The 25,937-nt window shown below is 38.2% G+C and overlaps 1 protein-coding gene across 3 annotated transcripts in view; it reads right to left on the bottom strand.

Annotated features, from left to right (window-relative positions):
- LOC133541214 (junction plakoglobin-like) overlaps positions 1-25,937 on the bottom strand; it is a 252,078-nt gene that overhangs the window by 106,536 nt on the left and 119,605 nt on the right. For 2 of the 3 annotated variants that reach the window (XM_061884426.1, XM_061884427.1), the window contains exons 2-3: positions 16,790-16,844; positions 1,801-2,010 (exon numbers count right to left, since the gene is read on the bottom strand). In XM_061884426.1, the coding sequence (XP_061740410.1) occupies positions 1,801-2,010; positions 16,790-16,805 (226 nt within the window). In that variant the 5' untranslated portion in view covers positions 16,806-16,844. The remainder of the gene's footprint in view (positions 1-1,800; positions 2,011-16,789; positions 16,845-25,937) is intronic. The other variant, XM_061884428.1, reaches the window with a different exon arrangement.

The raw sequence follows: 25,937 nt of genomic DNA on the forward strand, positions 1-25,937 counted from the left end.
TGTCATCATTTTAAGTGGGAGAACTTGCACAATCGGTGGCTGACTAAATACTTTTTTGACCCACTGTAAGGGAACTAGCAACACAGGCAGCATTTAATAAATCCTTGAAAAGTTGCCTCTTTGGAAAACAAAACAGTAATCATAGTCAATAAGCTACTGGTTTAAATGAAAGTGTATACTATGAAATATGTATTTTCCAAATTGTTTGATGTATTCAAGAAATGCAAAAAGGGTAAATGTGTCTAAAGTGGTGTTTTTCTAGATACCAATATTTTGGTACTGGTACCAAAATTATTTCGACACTTTTCTAAATAAAGGGGACCACAAAAAATGGCATTATTGGCTTTATTTTGTCGAAAAATCTAAGGTATATTAAACATATGTTTCTTATTGCAAGTTTGTACTTAAATAAAATTGTGAACACTCAAGACAACTTTGTCTTTTAATAGTAAGTAATCAAACAAAGGATCCTAATTTAGCTGCTGACATATGCAGTAACATATTCTGTCATTTATCATTCTATTATTTTGTCAACATTATTAAGGACAAGTGGTAGAAAATAATTATTAATCTACATGTTCATTTACTGTTGATATTTGCTTACTTTCTCTTTTAACATGTTCTATCTCCACTTCTGTTAAAATGTAATAATCACTTGTTTTTCTGTTGTTTGATACTTTACATTAGTTTTGGAGGATACCACAAATTTGGGTATCAATCGGATACCAAGTAGTTACAGGATCGTACATTGGTCATATTCAAAGTCCTCATGTGTGCAGGGACAAATTTCCTGACTTTAAAAAACATCATATAAACTTTGAAAAAACGAAAGAAGATGTTGTGATGCCAAAAAATATCGACATAATCATAGTAGTATCGACTAGACACGTTCCTATACTTGGTATCATTACAGTGGACGTTAAATGTAGATCCACCTATGGCATTTGTTTACATTTTGACGCCGGTGAGCTACAATGTGTAATAAAGCATGTTTAGCTATTCCTCGTCCTGCAGGGATGATACTTGTAAGAAACGTACTTTATTTGTCGCCATGGAGGCAAGGATTAGTGATTTAGAAGTAGCTACAACACTGCAGACTGCGAATGGATGCTTGCCGCTAGCTAGATAGTCATGTCTTAAAGGATCTCTTCCTGAGGTTGTTTCAGTGTTATAACTTCACCTTTATCGTTAGTTTTTAAGGCAAAATGCGTCCAATCTCCCTTTTCTGTCTGCACACTGTGTCCGCTTGTAAGTACTCTGTGATTGTGCGCTGCCGAACATGCTCCTCTGCTCGTAAATCAACAATGACACGATAGGGGCGACGACGAATATGATTCATTAGTATCACGGTACTATACTAATACAGTACAACCCTATTCTATAAAAGCATATTTGGCACTTAAATCTTGGAATTTTTAACTTTTAATATTGTCAATCTGTGTGCGCGTTTTGTCGTATCATCAACGTGCCAAGGGACTGGAGATGGAAATGAGCCATTGGCTTTAATTTCACATATTTACATGTCAAATGTTAATATGTACTTGCCCTTTTAAATGAACTAAATCTCAGATAAACAGAGACCAATGCATGTGTCTGTGTGAGTGAAGAGAGGGCCAATTCATCACAGTGTTTGGTATTAAGGGGAACCTTGGTGACCAGGCAAATGGCAGCCACTAGTAAAGTAGATCTGTATAGTACATCTCCCGAGTCCAATATTTGGATTTAAAATAAAAAATAAAAATGTTTTGAGAGAGTGACAACAAGCAAACACTACATATTCAATAAGATAAAAAGTCTCACCTTCTTGTCCACCGGTTGCTCCTCCTTCACTGGTGGCTGTTGCCGTGGTAGTATTAGTTGTAGTGCTTGTGTACTTCTTACTGCCACTGTATCCAGTACTGCAGTCATCATCCCGCACCGTGGTGGCGCCGGATTGGATGCCAGAGTCTGATGCATAGTAGGTCTGCTGCCACTCGGCCACTTTCACCATGCTGTTCGCCTCATTCACTGCTGAAAACATCACATGGTTTACAGATTACATGATATAACAAAATTCAGGTGCACACAAACTGATGATTGACTTATTTAATATTAGGAAAACCTTATTAAACAACAAAGATGATATTTTTTTGTTATTTTTATATATTATATATGTATATTTTATATCTAAATATATATATATACACATACAAAAGGCTATATCATCCCTACAAGCCTGTTTCGCTACATAACAGGTGGGCGAAACAGGCTTGTAGGGATGATATAGCCTCTTGAGTTTTTTCCTGACCTAACATATATTTCGCTCTACCGCGGTATTGAGCACTGTATAATGGATAAACCTCAGAAACATATATATTAGGGCTGTGAATCTTTGGGTGTCCCACGATTTTATTCAATATCGATTCTTGGGGTCACGATTCGATAATATATCGATTTTTTTCGATTCGATTCGATTCAAAAATGATATTTTTCCGATTCAAAAGGATTCTGTATTCATTCAATACATAGGATTTCAGCAGGATCTACCCCAGTCTGCTGACATGCTAGCAGAGTAGTAGATTTTTTTTTTAAAAAGCTTTTATAATTGTGAAGGACAATGTTTTATCAACTGATTGCAATAATGTAAATTTGTTTTAACTATTAAACGAACCAAAAATATGACTTATTTTATCTTTGTGAAAACATTGGACACAGTGTGTTGTCAAGCTTATGAGATGCGATGCAAGTGTAAGCCATTGTGACACTATTGTTCTTTTTTTGTTTTTATAAATGTCTAATGATAATGTCTGTGAGGGATTTTTAATCACTGCTATGCTGAAATTATCATTAAAATTGATACTGTTGTTGATAATATTCATTTTTGTTTCACTACTTTTGGTTTGTTCTGTGTCTCCTCTCAATTGCTCTGTTTATTGCAGTTCTGAGTGTTGCTGGGTCAGGTTTGGTTTTGGAATTGGATTGCATTGTTATGGTATTGCTATGTAGTGGTGAGTTGGATTGATTAAAAAAATAAAATGAAATAAAATAAAAATAAATCGATTTTTAAAAAAATGAGAATCGATTCTGAATCGCACAACGTAAACGATTCGATTCGTATTCGAAACTATTTTTTCCCACACCCCTAATATATATATATATATATATATATATATATATATATATACATACATACATACATACATATACATTTATGTAGGTGTGGGAATTTATTTATAAATATCCTGACGATTGAGGGAACCCCTCATGAAACAGTTCTGCAGAGATGAAGTAGTCTTGTGATTTTTCCCACACATACATATTGCGCTCTACCACGGTATCGAGCACTATTCTCTGGTTAATCCTATTAAGACACACATATATATATATATATATATATATATATATATATATATATATATATATATATATACATATATATATATATATATATATATATATATATATATACATATATATATATATATATATATATATATACATATATATATATATATATATATATATATATATATATATATATATATATATATATATATATATATATATATATATATATATATATATATATATATATATATATATATGCGATTAATCACGTATCTATGCAGAATGATCAGCCAAACTATTTTCACCACACATTTCATTACCTTTACTGCGGGTTGTTACCGGAAAGGTGGCATGGGTTGCAATAAAAACAGCAATCAGTTCAATGAATATGTCAGATCAAAGATGAGCGGAAGACTTGCTGACGAATTTCGCTTCGAAATACACCACGATGGGTCTTTTTTCAACATCAAAATGATTTTCATTCAAGTGAAACGTTTAAAAAATTTACATATACAACATTTTGACAATGAAATTGCATTTCTGTCAAAACGTTGGCGTATTTTTCAAAAGTATTCCCTATTTATTTACAAGCAAGTCATTTACTGAAAATTAATCACAATTAATCATGATTCAAAGTAATAACAGCAGTAATAATTGTATTAGAAATAGTTGACATCACGTTTCTCTATAAATCTATATGTATAGGTATGTATATATAAATATATACTGTATATCCATATATAGATACCAGTGTTTCCCCCAGGCAATTTGTTAGTTAAGGTGGTGAATCTCCAGGGGTCGGGGACCAGGGAAGGGGGTGGGTGGGTGTAACGATCGGTGTAACTCGGCCTGTCGCCATCACGTTTCCACCTTGTCGCTGCCACCACAGCCTGGGGACCAATAGACTGCAGACTGTGGTGACGTAGGCCGGCTTCGTCGCTTGAAGAAGCCTACAACTTTTGGTTGTTTTCTGCTCCATTTGCTGAATGGCGATATACAATATATATCTTGATATTTTTTCCGTATAGTAAAAACGAAACCGTCTTAGTTACCTGATATACTAAAATAATGACTTACAAAGTCAAATTAATTACTTACTGTAAGTAAGCGTTTACAATAAGCGTTTGAAAAAAAGAGCTAAAAGTGGGGCCACATGCTGACATACTGTATGCTCAACTCATCATGCTTAATTTATTACAGCATTTGGAAAGCCTGTAGTTTATTTTAATCATCTAAATGCTATATTTTTGTCAACATGTGATAGCAGGGACCCCGCCATTCAAAACTGGGCTGCTCCATTACTAATGATTAATGTAACTATAGCTGAAAAAATTAGTGCAATAGGAGAGACCATTCATCCCTGAACACCATGGAGTTCATGTAGGCTTTATGATGCACTTACATTATTATATCAACTATCAGAGACAGAAACTCTTCATTTAACATAATGTCCTTTTATGCTGCTTCAACACAGTTCAATCAACACAGAAAAAGGTAGGTAGGTCAATAAGGCTTGTCTTTTTCTCAGAAAGACAGGGCTTTGCTGTCCATAACACACACACACACACACGCACCGCACAGTGAGCTATCGTTACGCTAAAAGCTAATTAGCCTTAATCTCAAGGACTGCGAGCGAGCTGAGCTGCCGCTTATATTTCTCGAATGTCAACGGGCTCATAGTGACGTCACGAATAGTTGACTGGGAGGTGTTTATGCATTATGCTCACCTGCTAAACACCTTTCTGCAAACCCCCACATCTCTCCTCTCTGCCTGCCTCTGCCATGAGCACTGACTCCATGCGCTCTGAATACTCACTGCTGATTGGCTGTTACTGTATTGAATACTCACTGCTGATTGGCTGTTACCGCTCTGCATGTAACCAATCAGAATGGTTGTGTGGGTGGGACAATGCTGGGTGCTGCAGAGACACACTGACAGAGGCAGAGGCTGTACGATGCGTAGCAGCTTGTTAAGACTTTAGATTAGTACCAAATGATAATATGAATACATTTAATAAAGTCAATCACAAATACGGCAAAAAGAGAAGTATCCTACACTTCTCTTTTGTAAAGTAAATCTAAACAGCCGATATGGGCATCTACATCAACTATATGATTTGCCTAAGAAGCTCGACAGGACAAAAAATAAATAAAACATTAAAATTATATACATATATATATATTATATATATATATATATATATATATATATATATATATATATATATTATATATATATATATATTATATATTATATATATATATATATATATATATATATATATATATATATATATTAATTTATTTTATCTATTCTTTTAAAGGCTTTAGTTTAGGCCAGGGGTGTCAAACTCAAATACAGAGTGGGCCAAAATTTCAAACGGAACAAAGCCCCGGGCCAAGGTTAAACAAATTAACCTTTTAAGAGGGATCCAAACAAGTTTTGCATTGAATATTGAACAAGCAAGGCTTATATAACTTTATAGTGACATGCAAAGTCGAGTTTCAAATTATCCATCCATCCATTTCCTACCGCTTGTCCCTTCTCGGGTCGCTGGAGCCAGCCTCAGTTGCATTCGGGCGGAAGGCAGTGTTCACCCTGGACAAGTCGCTATCTCATCACAGGGTCAACACAGATAGACGGACAACATTCACACTTACATTCACACACAAGGGCCAATTTAGTGTTGCTAATCAACCTATCAATAATAATTGAAAAATATCAATGGCATATCAAATAAAATTTAAATAAAAATTGGTGGGAATGGGTTTGGTGGTAGCGGGGGTGTATATTGTGGCGTCCAGGAAGAGTTAGTGCTGCAAGGGGTTCTAGGTATTACGTGTGTTACGGTGCAGATGTTCTCCCGAAACGGGTTTGTCATTCTTGTTTGGTGTGGCTTCAAAGTGTGGCGCATATTTGTAACAGTGTTAAAGTCGTTTATACGGCCACCCTCAGTGTGACCTGTATGGCTGTTGACCAAGTATGCATGCATTCATTCGTGTGTGTTAAAGCCGCAGATATTATGTGACTGGGCCGGCACGTTGTTTGTATGGCGGAAAAGCGGACGTGACGACAGGTTGTAGAGGACGCTAAAGGCAGTGCTTTCGAGGCACTCCCCCAATATTGTTGTCCGGGTGGAAATTGGGAGAAATTCGGAAGAATTGTTGCCCCGGGAGATTTTCTTGAGGAGCAGTGAAATTCGGGTGTCCCTCAGGTAAATCGTGAGGGTTGGCAAATGCGTTGTTACAGCGGCACCGGCCCTGTATAATACCGGCAGGCCAGCTCTAATCTTAATTTGATATTACCTCAGGAACCAAATGACATTACACGGCGGGCCAAATTTGGCCCGCGGGCCAGAGTTTGACACCCATGGTTTAGGCGGTGGCTCTTTGTTAAGGCGGCCGCCTTAACAACAAAGCGCTGCGGGAAATTCTGATTTTATATATATATATATATATATATATATATATATATATATATATATATATATATATATATATATATATATATATATATATATGTCATATGATTCACAATGTAGGCCAAAAGTAGGTTCACCCATTTGTTTTCTGTAGATTCAATGATATTACTACATCACATCTACTTTACTACATCACAATGCCATGTTGCTATATTTCACTTATTACTAAATTCTATGCTGAAAACCTCTGCTCAGCAACCTTGGAAAAACTAAAATAGAATAAAATGTCTGAAAAAAGTTAAATGATAAATGGGTTGTACTTGTATAGCGCTTTTCTACCTTCAAGGTACTCAAAGCGCTTTGACATTACTTCCACATTTACCCATTCACACACACATTCACACACTGATGGAGGGAGCTGCCATGCAAGGCGCCAACCAGCACCCATCAGGAGCAAGGGTGAAGTGTCTTGCTCAGGACACAACGGACGTGACGAGGTTGGTACTAGGTGGGATTTGAACCAGGGACCCTCGGGTTGCGCACGACCACTCTCCCACTGCGCCACGCCGTTGCCAGAAATGTACATTTTGAGTCATTAAATCTGTGTATCATCAGATTTATTCATTTAACCTTTATTTACAAAGGTAAGGCAATGTATGTCTGTGTGTTTGTACGTTTATGGTATATATATATATATATATATATATATATATATATATATATATATATATATAGTAAATAGAATTATAAAAATATAACATGTTGATTTTAATGAGGATTATTTTCTATTCTGAGCTCCAGACTGCACCCATGATTTGTGAGTGTAAACGTAAAAAATTTTAAGATGTCACATTATTGCGAGTGGGCCAATCTGGCGAAAATCTATTTAGCTGACAGCTTGATTCCACTGAGGCCAACTGCATCAAGCAGCCATGATTAGACACTCCAGTGGCAGCAAGCTGCAAAGAGCAGATTGAACGAGGCAGGAAAATACACCCAGGTTCATAATGACCTTGCTCATTAAAACAAATACATAGAAAAAAATAAGCAGCAATTAAAATATGTTAAAAAAGCCTACATAGAGTGGAGGACCAGCGTTTAATAATAGAGAGTAATACTCTCTATAAAACAATTACCTAATCTATTTTTCATTAAAATTAATTAGTTTAATGGTGAATTTACAGTACTTCCTGTGCATCTATCAGACCTGCGTCTGTGAAACTGGACCCCTGTCAATCAGGTTGACAATACGACAATAAAACATCCATGCATGCACATATTGTTCTTTCGACAGCTAATTAACTCTTAAACCAAACAATAGTGCTACTTGATGGATCTGCTTGTCACTCAGCTCTTAAAACTTGTAGCTCATCCTCCTTGTGTTCAGGCTCAAAAATACAAGGTTCTGATAATCAATTGTTCCTAAGTAGTCGTCGTCGTCTCCCATGAAGCCCGTCATGATTAGGAGTAGTTGTGTTTTGTTGAAGGAAAACGCAAACGCTGTGATGCACCTGTGAAATTAATGCACCACAGTATGTTTCATACTACCCAATAAAAAACATCCAAAAACCACCAACAATACTCCATTTACATTTCGTGACTTGAATATTAGCCAAGTAATAGTAATATTGTTATTATAGGCGCTATGTGCTGATGTTTACATCGAGTGGTCTGCTGCGTCCTCGCTTCCTTGCTCCCTAAATTTATTTTCGATCATAAATAATGCATCTCACCTGGACAAAATAAGTCTCAGGACGCGTTTTGACAAGTTGGTACACTTTGACAGCCTTTTAGGAGTCGGAAATGGCCAAATTGACACAAAAAGGTATTTGTTCACCCCACCCCGTTTCTTTGTGAGTATTATGATGATTTTTCATCTAAACGGGAATATATGAACAAGTTAGTAGTTGGTATCCTAATGACAGCAGACGTTGTACAGTAAGTGATGTTTTATTTTGTTTGTTGGCTCTCATGAAGTCTGCAATGAGTAATAATGTGTGATGGAGAGAAAAAAGCGAACGTCAAGTTGTATTTCCTTGGTCGTTGTTTATTTCCTGCCATTTCCTGGTTCCATTTCCTGTTTGGTTCCCTGAGTGCTGTTTTCCCTCACCTGTTGCTGCTGATTGGCAGCCTGGCCACACTTGTCGTTAATCAGCTGGCTGCTATTTATGCCTGCCTCACCCTCGAGTCTGGGCTCGATGATTGGTTTCCTGGTATCCTGTTTGCTCTCTACTGTTGTCCTGGTTTCCTGTACACCTGGTTCCTGTCTCCCGTTATCATATTAAAGTCATGTTTTCCTGCGCTACGCCTGTCATCTCTGCATCTTGACAGATGTGATGTGTTTTTTTAATTAATGCGTCGCATATGCTTATAATGATCAAAATACGTAAATATTAAATGTTATTATAAATGTGCCCGTTTCTACACTACATACATCATGTATATAAAACCTTAATGGAGGTGTTTGGATGTTTTTAGGGGTTTATAGGCAGATTTGCGCAGCTCCCAGAGGCTACGTTGTCTGCAAACTTTTGATCGCATTTACTTAATATTTAGAAAACTACCTTTATTATGTTTTTTAGAATGATTGTGAACTATAGGCATATTTCCAAAAAAAGGATCCTCGCTCAACACTTTCTTCACAAATGTTTGTAGAAACAGTCTCCAAGCCTAAGTGCTTGATTTTATACACCGGGCCAAGTGATGACATACTTTGAAGTATATATATATACATATATATATATATACAGATATTTTTTTTTTTTTTTTTTTTTTTTTTATAAAATCCGTTCATGAATGAGTATTTCCGTTCGGCCAGTGTGTTCAATGGAGAAGTCTGATCTACAAAATTTGCAGGCAGCATACCCCTTCCCCTTTGAGCTGTCCTGGATGAACTGAAATTATTTTTTTCCAATCATTTTGGAACTTGCAAGCGTACTTCTTACTCGTCGTCGCCATGTCATTTCTTCGTTTTTCTGTTTTGTCTCTGTTATGTTTTTGGACATTACTACTTGCCGTAGTTTTGAAGCAACGCATGATGGGAATCCGGGTGGAATAAACACATGCTGAGAAATAACTCCGTGCCTGCCTACTTTATGGGTTATAAATAAACCAGTGGATAACGGAGACATATATAAATGTCTCCTTTTCAGGTGAGAAAGGACGCTAAAGGCAGTGCCTTTAAGGCACGCTCTCAATATTGTTGTCCGGGTGGAAATCGGGAGAAATTCGGGGGAATGGTTGCCCCGGGAGATTTTAGGGGGGGGGGGCACTGAAATTCTGGAGTCTCCCGGAAAAATCGGGGGGGGGGGGTTAGCAAGTATAGCTGCTGTTGGTGTGTCTCTGTATTTTTTTTTTATGAAAAAAATGTGCCTTGGCTCAAAAAATGCTGAAAAACACTGGATTATACAACGTTTACCGTTGGAATCCACGCACAGTTTTATAAATGAGGCCCCAGGACTTGGCTATCCGGACGGACGGTCAGCTAAGCTGCTGTGTGTGTTTGTGTCTCTACAGCAGGAGAAACACAGTTATATATGTTTTGTTAGAAACACAGCTTTTCCTCAATATAATACTCTGTGTTGAAAACTTATGTTGGTCAACACAAGGTGCAAACAAAGATTTCACAAAGCTGCTACCAGACGAGCTTCCCCATGCTGAACGTCTCTCCGTACCAGATGGTCGACTACACTTGACGACAGGGGTCCCTGCGAGGTCGCTGCTAGTACATGCCACCCGAGGCTTGTTCCTTTCCCAAATCAGATGGTGGAAGGTGACTTACAAGCACACACCTCCTCCGTTGAAGCCGTTTTGACACAAACAATAATGTCTTTAAGTCAGGTGCTGCATCAATCAAATATTTTTTTTTAATATAGCTATATGTGGGCATAGATCCAAACAGAAACACGCTGCAATTAGGGTTGGACGATATACCGGTAATAGTATAGTGCCGCGATACTAAAGAAACATATTCGGTACTATACCGCCTTTTTTAATATAATTGGAATGGCGGCGCGTCGTGACATTTATAGTTTTACGAGCAGAGGAGCATGTTCGGCAGCGCACAATCCCAGAGTACTTACAAGCAGACACAGTGTGTAGACAGAAATGGGCAAATGGACCCATTTTGGATTAAAAACCAACAACAACGGTGAAGTTATAACACTGAAACATTCTCAGAAAGAGGTGCTTTAAGACATGGCTAGCTAGCTAGCAATTACTGTCCAGCCACAGTCTGCAGTGTTTTAGCTACTTCTAAATCACTAATCCTCGCCTCCATGGCGAAAAATAAAGTATCATCCCTGTAAGACGAGGAGTAGCTAAACATGCTTCACTACACACGGCGCCAAAATGTCAACAAACGCCATGGGTGGATCTACACCTAAAGTCCACTGTAATGATACTAAGTACAGGAGCGTATCATACCACTATGATTAGAACGATACTTTTTAGCATCACAAAATCTTTTTCCATTTAAAAAAAATGTATATTATGTTTATAAACTCAGGAAATATGTCCCTGGACACATGAGGACTTGAATATGACTAATGTATGATCCTGTAACTACTTGGTATCGGATTGATGCCCAAATTGGTGATATCATCCAAAACTAATGCAAAGTATCAATCAACAGAAGAATACGTGATTATTACATTTTAACAGAAGTGGAGATGGAACAAGTTAACAGAGAAAAAAAGCAGATTTTAACAGTAAAAGAACAAGTAGATTAATAATTCATTTTCTACCACTTGTCCTTAATAATGTTGACACAATAATAGAATGATAAATGACACAATATGTTAATGCATACATCAGCAGACTAATTAAGAGCCTTTGTTTGCTTACTTATTACTAAAAGACAAGTTGTCTTGTATGTGCACTATTTTAATTAAGGACAAAATTGCAATAATAAACATATGTTTAATGTACCTTAAGATTTTTTGTTAAAATAAAGCCAATATTTCAATTTTTTGTGGTGCCCTTTATTTAGAAAATTATCCAAATACATTTTGGTACGGAGACAACCCAAGCTGCAATCAAGTACATATTGTGTACTGTATATTCTACTCTTCTTTTTAATCATGAATTGAAAGCCCCAAGTTGAGGACCTTCCCTTCTGCTAAGTTGCCAAGATAGTGACTATTGAGGGCAGTGAAAGTGTACAGCACCATTTTGGACATTTTGAGTGCAACATCTGCTGCCATACTTATCAATGTTAGTTACAATAACCAGTTGTGATGGCAGTTATTATTATCACGGGATTGTTCAATGTCCTTACAAAAGGTACTTGTACACCGACTGAAATCTCTCGATTTTTTTTAAACAACTTAAATAAAATGAGGCATCGTTAGAAAGACCACTATTTAGCACGTTTTGTGCTCCTTATGCTTCACTGCTGTTCTGACGGGCTGAACCTTGAATACCGTATTTCCTTGAATAGCCGCCGGGGCGCTAATTAATTTAAAACTTCTTCTCACTCCTGCGCTTATTCAAGGCATGCGGTAAAAGTAAGCAGGCGCTAATCATTTTAAAACCTCTTCTCACCCTTGCCAATGGCATGCAGTAAAAAATTTAGTGTGATAAAAAAAAAAAATCATAAAAAATTCTTCTGCGGCCGCAGCCCGGTGGTTGGGGACCACTGCTCTACAACATGTCATCGCGCCCACTTTTACACCATGCTGTCTGCGTGCCGGCCGGACGCATGCATTTTGCTGCTTCTCATACGAGATTGCAATGCTTACTTGGTCAAAAGGCATACCTTTTACACTGATGGTTGTGATATAAACAACTTTAACACTCTTACTAATATGTGCCACACTCTGTGAACCCACACCAAACACATTTCTGGAGAACATCGGCTCAGTAACACATTATAAACGCAACATAAGAATTACCCAGAATGCCAAGCATCCATGACTCTTGGCTATATTATACACGCGCCCCCAACCCCATCCACCTCAACCGACGCACGGAGAAGGGGGCGAGGGGGGGCAGGTTTTGGTGCTAGATATAAGCAGTAAGAGTCATGGATGCATTGCATTCTGGGTAAGTGTTATGTTGCGTTTATAATGTGTTAAAGAGCCGATATTCTCCAGAAATGTGTTTGGTGTGGGTTCACAGAGTGTGGCGCATATTAGTAAGAGTATTAAAGTTGTTTATATCACAACTATCAGTGTGATCTGTATGGCTGTGGAACAAGACCCCTGGTTTACACATTGTATAAGCAAAAAAAAACTCCTCCACCATTTTGAAAAGTCGACAGTGGAAGGGTCATTTGTAACGTCACGATTTTGACCCGGCGGTAAAAGTAGGCATGCACTAATACATTTGGGGTGCGAGTTTGACCCGGCAGTAATTCAAGGTAGGCGCATATTACATGCCCAGCGGCAATTCAAGGAAATACGGTATTCAGTGGCAAGCTAACCCAAAGAAAAAGATGGACAGCGCCGGACCGTTGTGTGGGCAGCAACGGCACAATTGACCACAATTTTACTCCACACTCTAACTAAGATAAGAACACACAACTATCCTTGTAGTAGCAGAAACAGTCTGCCGACATAAGTCACCTAACCCTTTTACGCTCATTATGTTTAAAGAGCTCCATTTAACTTTTATTTCCATATGTTGTATTCAAATTGCACGTTGTGTTGTGTGGTGATAAAGTTTCTGCTGTTTAACTTCCCACAACCCTCTTCACATGAGTCATTCAGCTGAATAATGGTATCCAGCTCTGGGAACTTAGTATGATTTGCTTTGTGGCTATTAGGCAACAATAAAAACGCTCCACACAGTACTTTAAAGTGATTTAAAAATGGTGATAACTAAAGTAAATAATATCTATTCGATCTCACTTAAAATGGTGTGAAATGCCCTCAACTTTACGTATTTGTCTTTAAAATGTAGTACATCATTGTGGCCGATCAAAAGATTGATGTGCAATAAAAATATACTTTTTCTCACCTTTTTATTTATTGTTTTTCTACAGTCTTAGCCATTACCAAAATAAAGTTGAGATAAAATGCTGAATGACAGCCAATCAATGTCCACGGTGAGGTGTGACTGACCATTCTTTTCCACCACCAACAAATCAAGCACAAGAAGAAGGTTAAGAAATGTGCATATAGAGAGTGATATTGGAGATTAAAAAATGTATTAATGCAGGGTTTCCCACACATTCATTTATTTGTGGCGGCTCGCCACGAAAGAATTACGGCCGCCACAAAAAAAAAAAAAAAAAAAAAAAAAAAAAAACATACTGTGTGTATATATATATATATATATATATATATATATATATGTGGTTTTTTTTTTCGGCTTTTGACTCGCTTGACCTCTCATAAAAGCAATGGGACTCTGTCTGTGAATGGAGCTTGTAGTTACATATTATATAAATATTATATAAATATGTATATAAATATGTACATAAAGTGTTGTAATTATATTCCAACTCCGCGTTCTTCTTGGCCATCGCCACCGCCGTGTGCATATTCCAACGTCGGTTTGGACATCTGCGTTTTGAATGCTCTCGCCGCACGCGTGCGTGGGTTTTTTCAGGGAACTCCATCACGTCGTGTCATTGTTGGTTTATGAGCAGAGGAGCATGTTCGGCGGCACACAATCACTGAATACTTACAAGCAGACACAGTGTGTAGACAGAAAAAGGTATTTTGGCTTAAAAAGTAACAATAAAAGTGAAGTTAAAACACTGAAACGCCCTCAAGAAGAGGTGCTTTAAGACATGGCTAGCTAGCTAGCGGCTAAAGTCCAGCCCTAGTCTGCAGTGTTTTAGCTACTTCTAAATCACTAATCTTCGCCTCCATGGCGACAAATAAATACGTTTCTTACAAGTATCAACCCTGCAGGAAGAGAAATAGCTAAACATGCTTCACTACACACCGTAGCTCATTGGCGTCAAAATGTAAACAAAGGCCCCAGGTGGATCTGCACCTAACATCCACTGTAATGATACCAAGTACAGTAGCGGATCTAGTCAATACTACTATGATTATGTCGATATTTTTTGGCATTACATCTTTTTTTTTTGAATGTATATTGTGTTTATAAACTCAGGAAATTTGTTCCTGCACACATGAGGACTTTGAATATGACCAATGTATGATCCTGTAACGACTTGGTATCGGATTGATACCAAGATTTGTGGTATCCACCTAAACTAAAGCATCCAAAAAACAGAAGAATAAGTGATTATTACATTTTAACAGAAGTATAGATAGAACATGTTAAAAGAGAAAGTAAGCAGATATTAACAGTAAATGAACAAATAGATTAATATTTCATTTTCTACCACTTGTCCTTAATAATGTTGACAAAATAATAGAATAATAAATGACACAATATGTTACTGCATATGTCAGCAGCTAAATTAGGAGCCTTTGTTTGTTTACTAAGTACAAAAAGACAAGTTGTCTTGTATGTTCACTATTTTATTTAAGGAAAACAGTTTAATAACAAACATATGCTTAATGTACCCTAAGATATGTTGTTAAAATAAAGCCAATAATGCCATTTTTTTCTTACTTTATAGAAAAGTATCGAAAAGTACCAAAAAGTATTGAAATAATTTTGGTACCGGTATATTGGTATTGGGACAACCCTAATTTACAGTATGTGGCCTGCGATTAGCCTGCAAATGAGCTGGTCGAATATACCATATAGCTTTAGGATAGCAACATCAGATCCAACAGTTTATTCCAAACTGTATTATTAATTTAACATAATTCCGACATGTATGTGCACTTCATCTGTATATTCATATACTTTCTTTTGTGTGCTTAGTTTTACAGTGACTTTGCTGTAGAGAACATCAATAAACCATCCATCCATCCATTTTCTACCGCTTATTCCCTTTCGGGGTCGCGGGGGGCGCTGGCGCCTATCTCAGCTACAATCGGGCGGAAGGCAGGGTACACCCTGGACAAGTTGCCACCTCATCGCAGGGCCAACACAGATAGACAGACAACATTCACACTCACATTCACACACTAGGGCCAATTTAGTGTTGTCAATCAACCTATCCCCAGGTGCATGTCTTTGGAAGTGGGAGGAAGCCGGAGTACCCGGAGGGAACCCACGCATTCACGGGGAGAACATGCAAACTCCACACAGAAAGATCCCGAGCCTGGATTTGAACCCGGGACTGCAGGAACTTCGTATTGTGAGGCAGACGCACTAACCCCTCTGCCACCGTGAAGCCCATCAATAAACCATCTCATGTTATTATTTTCATATCTCATTTAAAAGGACTTTTCAACACATATTTGACAAACCATATTCCAGCATTCAGGGAGCGAATGATATAGTGCAGCCTGCGTTACATTTTCCAACTAATATTATTTTTAAATTTACAGTGATTTATTTTTAAATATACGGTACAGACCAAAAGATTGGGCACACCTTCTCATTCAATGCGTTTTCTTTATTTCCATGACCATTTACATTGTAGATTATTGGTACTGAAGGCATCAAAACTATGAATGAACACATGTGGAGTTATGTATTTAACAAAAAAAGGTGAAATAACTGAAAACACTTTTTATATTCTAGTTTCTCAAAATAGCCATCCTTTGCTCTCATTACTGCTTTGCACACTCTTGGCATTCTCTCCATGAGCTTCAAGCACACCTGTGAAGTGAAAACCATTTCAGGTGACTACCTCTTGAAGCTCATCGAGACAATGCCAAGAGTGTGCAAAAAAGTATTCAAAGCAAAGGGTGGCTATTTTGAAGGAACTAGAATATACACGTTTTCAGTACACAATTCCATATGTGTTCATTCATAGTTTTGATGCCTTCAGTGACAATCATGAAAATAAAGAAAACATTGCATTGAATGAGAAGGTGTGTCCAAACTTTTGGCCTGTCCTGTATGTATAACATTTGTTAAGCCTTTTTAAAGAAAATACATGCATCATTGCCAGTTAAATTAATCGTGATGTCATATTGGCCATGCCACCACCACCACATGTATATTGGCAATGTGTGATACATTATTTACTGCCTAGAATCTTGGCGTACACTTACTTTGCATGGACATCATCTTCAAACACTGACACCTCTCCTTTCACAAACTTCTGACCTACAAGGAAATACAGAAATTATGAGCAAACATGATTGTATTAAAATATAATTATATTCTATAGAGCACAGGTGTCAAACTCAAGACCCCATCATTCCATGCTACCCGCGAAAGCCTGGAAAAGACGGGTTTCAATAAAGTACTTTTTTTTTTTTTTTTTACTAAATGCATTTGTTCTTTCAAATTTAATGTCGTAACGAGGACTATGGTGTGGTTTGTTTTCCCGGAATGCAAAAGAACTGGACCGGTCGTGGCGTGAGGGTAAAGACATGTTTAATCTATTACTATGAAAAAGTGCAAACAAAAGGCGCGCACAAGGCGGAGAACAAACTTGGTTAAGAAAACAAAAACTAGCACAAAGGCAGAACTATGGGCATAGAAACGAAAGACACCAACTGTGGCAATAATAAACAAAAACTTAATTGAGGTGACGTGAGCACGGCAGCATGAACTATGACATGAAACAGGCATGAAACAGAGTGGTCCTAAACAGGGTGATGACGCCAGAACGACCAACTGAAAAAACAGGCTTAAATAATAACGACATGATTGTAACAGGTGTGTGAGTCCAACACGTGAGACAGGTCAAACTAATAGGTCGCCATGGTGACAAAATAAGGGGGTGAAAAAACAGGAACTAATGGAGTCTTGAAGTAACAGAACATAACTAAACAAACCATGATCACAAGACATGACATTTCACAGAAAAAAATTCCTATTTTAATCTTTAATATTATCTAAACATGTCAATTGTGTTATTAAATACTGTATTACAAAACAATTTTTGTGAGATTAAAAACAAATAGCTTGTCATCTTTATTCATGATTTTAAAGCGAGTTATACATAAAAAAATATATCGAATGCATATGAATTTTGATTAATCATGATTAATCACAGGTTACTACCCGCATGCATAATGTAAATTCATTTTAAAAAAACAGCCCTTTGAAAGCAACCATTACTGCGATGTGGCCCTCAATGAAAATTAGTTTGACACCCTTGCTATAGAGGATCAATATGTTACATAAATTCTAGTATAAACTACCCAACATGTACTCAATATCATCAACAGATTCATGTTGTGCAGTAACAGTTGATGCACGATTTGGTATATAGTTCATGCCACATTAAAATGAGGGCTGTCTTTAATAATAATCAACGATTTGACTCGAAGGAGTCTGAGTTGACTAACCTCAAAGTCGAATCGTCAAATACAGTGGTTGTCCATTTTTTTCACCAAGTACCATCTCAGAAAACACTTGGCTTTCCAAGAACCACCATAAGAACCAACAATTAAATGTAGTATCGCAGTCGGCCTGAATTTGCATTAAAAACAAGGCTGAGGTTTTATTGAAGAAGCATATTTAATATTTTTGGTAACAGTAACAGGACACAGAGTTTGAACAGTAACACTGTGTTTGAATATTTACATTAGTGATTCTTTGGCCTACGATAAGGTGGAGATTTGTCCAGCGTATACCCTGCCTACCGCACAAATGCAGCTGGGATAGGCACCAGCACCCCCCGCGATCCCAAAAGGGACAAGCAGTAGAAAATGAATGCATGTGATTCTGTGGCGTATCACTAGATCAGAGGTCGGCAACCCAAAATGTTGAAAGACCTATATTGGACCACAAATACAAAAAGCAATGTGTCTGGAGCCGCAAAAAGTTAAGTCGTATGTAAGTGTTATAATGTAGGCAATACATGAATCCTGGGCGTGGCCACCACTGCTGCCCACTGCTCCCCTCACTTCCCAAGGGGTGAACAAGGGGATGGGTCAAATGCAGAGGACAAATTTCACCACACCTAGTGTGTGTGTGACAATCATTGGTACTTTAACCTTAACTTAACTTTATTTAAGTGTCTATATCAGTTATATTAGCCTACTATCAATATGACTTTAAAAGTCTTAAAAAAGTGTTAGAATGAAGACAACAAATGATCTAAGTGCCTATATTAGCCTACTATGAAAATGACTATGTGTCGCAGGCTGACGCAAATCTTCGTTGACAGAAATGTTGAAATGTAATTTTATTCTACACATTTTTACAACACTGGAAAACATTAGTACAATTTCTCAGAGAGTGAGCTAACTCCTGGAAATGACTGTCTTAGAATGGCCAAATGTAAATATGTGTGTGTCCAGGTTTAAGGAAACAACAGGCTATCTTCTTCTAATGGATTTAATACAATCCTTGGCAAGCTAGGTAACGTTTGCTGTGGTCTGGAACAACATGGCACACAAACTACTATGAGAAATGCAGCCAACATTATATACAGATAATGTGTCATGAGACATGCAAATAAAAATCAAATACATAGGGAACATAAGTAAAGGAAATTAAATGAGCTCAAATTTACCTACAAACGAGGCATAATGATGCAATATGTACATACAGCTAGCCTAAATAGCATGTTAGCATCAATTAACTTGCAGTCATGCACTGACCAAATATGCCTGCATAGCACTGAAACAAGTCAATAATATCAACAAAGCTCACCTTTGTGCATTCATGCACACCACAAAACGTTTGGTGGACAAAATGAGACAAATAAGGAGTGGCTTAAAACACTTCTTTCTGTGGCAGCGTCAGAGAAAGTGGTACAAACTGTTGAGTCACAGTCCACACAACGGTGAGTTCAAGGGCCGCTGAAATTAGTAGGACAAAACGGTGCTCGCCAAACACTCATCAATGAAGTATAAACACAAACCTATTAAACAGTGGGCTTTATAACCATTAGGAATGTTTTTGTCATGTTTGTCCTGCTATAGGGAGGGACCCCATTTTGAAAATTTTTAGCGCCAACACTGAGGGAGTATTGGTGCGTGCAAAACAGCAGCAGGCGGCTGTGGCCTGCTGGCCGGTTCCAAAACTAATCAAATACCATCCCGGGGGCCGTAAGTAATTAATTTGTGGCCCGCGGGCCTTGACTTTGACACCCCTGATCTAAAACATACATTGTTTTGTGGGCGGTCTTTTTTACGGGTCCTAAATATGACTGCGTTTTCACCGTAATCCTTGTTGTTGTTTTTAGCGCTTCCATATAGAGTCACCTGACAAATAATAGTCAGAACTATACTGTATTAGAAATGGAAACTTTGGAGGATGCCAGTCTGCCGCACAACAAGAGGATAGAAGAAAAGAGGGAGCTTCATGACTACAAAAAAAAAGTAAGATAGAAAAAGTTAAAAAAATCATACTTGCCAACTCTCCCGATTTTCCTGCGAGACTCCCGGATTTCAGTGCCCCTCCCGAAAATTTACCGGGGCAACCATTCTCCCGAATTTCTCCTGATTTCTACCCAGACAACAATATTGGGGGCGTGCCTTAGAGGCTGCCTTTAGGGTCCTCTCTCACCTGAAACCTTCACCCCTTAACAGCCGCATGCTGTCCAGGTGTTTGTTTTTCCTCCATATAGACAGCGTAATGCCAAGAAATGCTGATACCTTGAATTATTTTTCGACATGTTTAATGATAACGTTAAATTCAAGCACAGACACACACACAAGTGAATACAAGGCATCCTTGATCAACAGCCATACAGGTCACACTGAGGGTGGCCGTATAAACAACTTTAACACTGTTACAAATATGCGCCGCACCGTGAACCCACACCATACAAGAATAACAAACACATTTTGGGATAACATCTGCACCGTATCACAACATAAACACAACAGAACAAATACCCAGAATCCCTTGCACCACTAACTCTTCCGGGACGCTGCAATAACATCTAGGGCTTTTGGACCTCAGTGCACAACTGCGCATACAACAAGAAGGAGACGAAGCAAAAGAACGAAAAAGAAACATGGCGACGACGAATAAGAAGAAGAAATATGCTTGCAAGTTCCAAAACGATTGGAAAAAAATAATTTAATCCAGGACAGCTCGAAGGGGAAGGGGTATGCTGCCTGCACCTCAACCCCGCCCCCAAACCCCGCCTCCACAACCACGCCCACCCCCCAACCACGCCCCCAACACCCAATCTCCCGAATTCGGAGGTCTCAAGGTTGGCAAGTTAGTTAATTGCTTTGTAAAAGTCGGGATGTGTCGGGTGAGACGATGATGGTTTGTTGTGATCCCAATATGCAGACCGCAGCGGGAGGCAGTGGGCAGGTAAAAAGGCATGTAATGCTTAAACCAAAAATGAGCAAAAATGGAAAAAGAAAGGAGAAGGCAATGACAAGTACCATGAATTTATTAACGTGGACCCCGACTTAAACAAGTTGAAAAACTTATTCGGGTGTTACCATTTAGTGGTCAATTGTATGGAATATGTACTGAACTATGCAATCTACTAATAAAAGTATCAATCAATCAATCAATCAATCAACGGCTATGCAAAACGAAAGTAAAACTGAACCGGCTACAAAGTAAACGGAAACAGAATGCTGGACAACAGCAAAAACTTACGGCGTACACAAAGTACATCCGTACATGACATGACAATCAACAATGTCCACACAAAGAAGGATAGCAACAACGTAATGAACCTTACTTGCTAACACAAAGCTGGTGCGCGGAATAGCGCTCAAAAGAAGACATGAAACTGCGACAGGAAAACACTAACAAAACAGGAAGGGCCACCAAAATAACAGCACAAGACAAGGAACTAGAGCACTACACACAGGAAAACACCAACAAACTCAAAGTAAGGCACGACGACCTGGTGGAGTTTAATTTTTTAACGTTTTTAACGGATTTTTTAATGAAAAAAAATGTGCCTTGCCTAAAAAAAGGATGAAAATTATTGGTTTACTGTTTTAACCTTTAAATGTGAGCTATTGTGCTAAGTCCGGCATATTTACATGGTTGCTCTATAATGTACGAATATGCATTGTCCTAATTCAAACAAATAAATAAATATACAAGTGGCAAATGTATTTTCTGTGTAATTTCCTTCTCAGGGTTCCTTACTCAAACTCCATAGCGACGTACAGAGTGGCTTCCAGAGAACACTTTCAGAGTGGTTCTCCATTATTCTCCGTACATCACAGTCCTAGACTAATTAAGACTGAACAGATGGCAGGGGTAAAATGTCATGCGAGTTTTGCTACTAATTGCTTGTTGGAGCATTTCCCTCAATGGTGATAAAACTCCATCTCCATCAGTACCATGAGTCCACAATGACAATGACAGGGGTTTACTGCCGTCAGAGACTATAACACGACTGGGGGCCCCGAAAAACTGATATTCTTATGCATATGTTCTGCTTTCTAGTTTTCTGTTCAATATAGCATATGTATTTCTGTAGGACATAGACATAAATATTTTGCCTTTAACTAGTGTTTTCAGCGATTACATTTAAAATATATATATTTTTCGGATTATAAATCGCTCCAGAGTATACATCAAACCGGCCGAAAATGCCTAATAAAGAAGTAAAAAACATATATAAGTCGCACTGGAGTATAAGTCGCATTTTTGGGGGAAATTAATTTGATAAAACCCAACACCAAGAATAGACATTTGAAAGGCAATTTAAAATAAATAAAGAATAGTGAACAACAGGCTGAATAAGTGTACGTTATATGACGCATAAATAACCAACTGAGAAGGTGCCTGGTATGTTAACGTAACATGTTATGGTAAGAGTCATTCAAATAACTATAACATATAGAACAAGCTATACGTTTACCAAACAATTTGTCACTCCTAATCGCTAAAGCCCATGAAATCTTATACGTCTAGTCTCTTACGGGAATGAGCTAAATAATATTATTTGATATTTTACGGTAATGTGTTAATAATTTCACACATAAGTCGCTCCTGAGTATAAGTCTCACCCCTGGCCAAACTCTGAAAAAAACTGCGACTTATAGTCCGAAAAATACGGTATATGTTTTTATCATCTTAAAGAAATAGCCAGAGTTTGCCTTATTCTCTATTCTCTCTCAGAGCAACACATGGTTTTATTACGAGTTGTATAAACCAGTGGTTCTCAAACTTTTACCACCAAGTACCACCTCAGAAAACACTTGGCTCTCCAAGTACAACTATAATGAGTAACATTAAAATACAGTAGCATTGCAGGCCTAAGAAATAATCAAAAACAAGGCAAAGATTTTATTTAACAACTGTATTAATATTTTTATCCATTGTAATGTTACACACAGTTTGAACAGTAACGCAGTGTTTGAATATAGGAAAATAAAACACTGTACTTCAACCAGGTGATTCTTTGGCAAACCACTAGATGGAGCCCGCTTACCACAGTATTGAGTATTCTAATAATCTACTTTCTCGTCATCCTAAAAACATTACTGCCACCCTACAATTACTACAAAATACAGCGGCACGTATCCTGACGAAGACCAGAAGGCAGGCCCACATTACTCCAATTTTAAAATCCTTACATTAGCTCTCCATGTGTTTTAGGATAGATTTCAACGTTCTTCATATGGTTTATAAATGCCTCTATGGTATTGTGCCTTATTATCTTTCAGTTTTGCTTTTACCCTACAAACCCTTGCGGACCCTGAGGTCCTCGAGCACTTGTCTCCCAATTATTCCAAAAGTCAGGACATGGCATCTCTCCACTATTATGGCCCCGGTCTATGGAACAGCTTGCCAGAGGACCCCAGGGGAGCAGAAAACATTCATGTTTTTTTAAGACAAGGCTTAAGACCCATCTTTTTGATTAGGCTTTTGCCAAATAATTAAACATTTTTATGGAAGTTATTTTTACTTTACTTTTTATTCTTATCAGCTATGCTAGATTTTATTTAGTACCATTTATTTATTAAATATTTACTATATATTTGGGTTTTACGATATATCGGTACAATAAAAGTACTATTGATAAGGTCCTAATGACTTAAAAGATTTACTACACAGTCATTTAAAAATACTGGTACATTTTTTTTTGGAACGACGTTGCTGGTATACTAGCCGTGGCACATGTTAGTAAACACGTGCACACACACACACAAAGCATTTGCAAGCAGAAACGATGTGAATACAGAAGGGGGAGAATGGATGTTGTTGGCTTAAAACGAAAAAAAAATTAAGCAAACACTGAAGCCCCGCCCTGCAAGAAGTGCTTAAAAGCAAAGCTAGCTAGCAGCTTGTAGGTAGCAAGTAGCTAGTTAGCTAGCTCTGTGATGAGGTGGCGACTTGTTTATAGTGTACACCGCCTTCCGCCCGAAAATAGCTGAGATAGGCTTCAGCACCCCCCGCACCCCTAAAAGGGACAAGCAGTAGAAAATGGATGGATGGATAGCTAACTAGCTAGCTATTAAGCTAGCTAGCTAATAGCTAGTTAGCAAGCAGCTAACGTCAGTCCCTGGTGTTTTAGCTACTTCTACAAACCCCGTTTCCATATGAGTTAGGAAATTGTGTTAGATGTAAATATAAACGGAATACAATGATTTGTAAATCATTTTCAACCCATATTCAGTTGAATGCACTACAAAGACAAGCTATTTGATGTTCAAACTCATAAACTTGTTATTTTTTTTGCAAATAAGGATAAGCGGTAGAAAATGAATGGATGGATGGATTAACTTAGAATTTCATTGCTGCAACACGTAACCAAAGTAGTTGGGAAAGGGCATGTTCACCACTGTGTTACATCACCTGTTATTTTAACAACACTCAATAAACGTTTGGGAACTGAAGAAACTAATTGTTGAAGCCTTGAAAGTGGAATTCTTTCTCATTCTTGTTTTATGCAGAGCTTCAGTCGTTCAACAGTCCGGGCTCTTCGCTGTCGTATTTTACGCTTCATAATGCGTCACACAAAATTCCAAGATGGCGGCGCCCGGACGGGCTGCGTCCTCGCGGAGCTCCTGCTAAAGATGAAACATTTGGCAGAAATACCGGACAATTCCACAGACTTTATGGCTGGCTCACATCGTGGTCACTCCGTGATTACGTACGACCGCCAGACACTTCTGGATGTGGACATATCGGGCCGTTTTGGACTGATAGACGCGTGCGTGCTAAACATGCTAACTAGCATGGGAATACGTCGGCGGCTACATCCAGCGGCCTGTGAAGCAGGGGAGTATAGTAGCAGCGGGGGCCGTCTACGGAGCAGACGCCAGCGGTGTGATCGGAAACGCGGATGTCGAGCGGGGCTAAAAACAAAGCAGAAGGCTAATCCCCACAGAACACCACTTCCCTCCATCCTGCAGCCAGATTTAAATGGAAAATGCGAGACCACTGGTCTAGGTAAGGAGTCAGTTAAATTAGAACACGTTTTTTCTGCTTTGAGTGTTTCAGAGTTGGACATGTGTTTTACTGAGGTGGCTAACTATGATGCGTGCAGTTTATCAAAGCAACAAACAAACAATCGGAAAATCCCCGTTACTGAGGTGGCTAACCATGATGCGTGCAGTTTATCAAAGCAACAAACAAACAAATCGGAAAATTCCTGTCGTATCAATTCCTAGATATGGTCGTAACTATACTAAATGCACTGGGCATAATAAACACAACATTATTAATATTGCTACTAGGGATAATTTGATAAAAAACTCCCTAAAACAGCCCACTACCTATCTTATAGGTTTTTTAAACATAAGATCATTGTCTCCCAAAACATTATTAGTTAATGATATTATCAGACAACAATCTTAACGTCATCGGTCTCAGCGAAATCTGGCTTAAACCAAACGACTTTTTTGCGCTAAATGAGGCATGTCCTCCTAACTTTACACATGCGCATATTGCCCGTCCGCTTAAAAGGGGTGGGGGGGTCGCACTAATATACAACAAAAACTTTAACCTTAGTCCTAACATAAATAATAAATATAAATCGTTTGAGGTGCTTACTATGAAGTCTGTCACACCGCTGCCTCTACAGCTGGCTGTTATCTACCGCCCCCCAGGGCCCTATTCGGACTTTATCAATGAATTCTCAGAGTTCGTTGCTGATCTAGTGACACACGCCGATAATATAATCATAATGGGGGACTTTAATATCCATATGAATACCCCATCGGACCCACCGTGCGTAGCGCTCCAGACTGTAATTGATAGCTGTGGTCTCACACAAATAATAAATGAACCCACGCATCGCAACGGTAATACGATAGACCTAGTGCTTGTCAGGGGTATCACCGTCTCCAAAGTTACGAT

The sequence above is a fragment of the Nerophis ophidion genome, linkage group LG23 (genome assembly GCF_033978795.1).
Source record: "Nerophis ophidion isolate RoL-2023_Sa linkage group LG23, RoL_Noph_v1.0, whole genome shotgun sequence".
Taxonomy (NCBI): domain Eukaryota; kingdom Metazoa; phylum Chordata; class Actinopteri; order Syngnathiformes; family Syngnathidae; genus Nerophis; species Nerophis ophidion.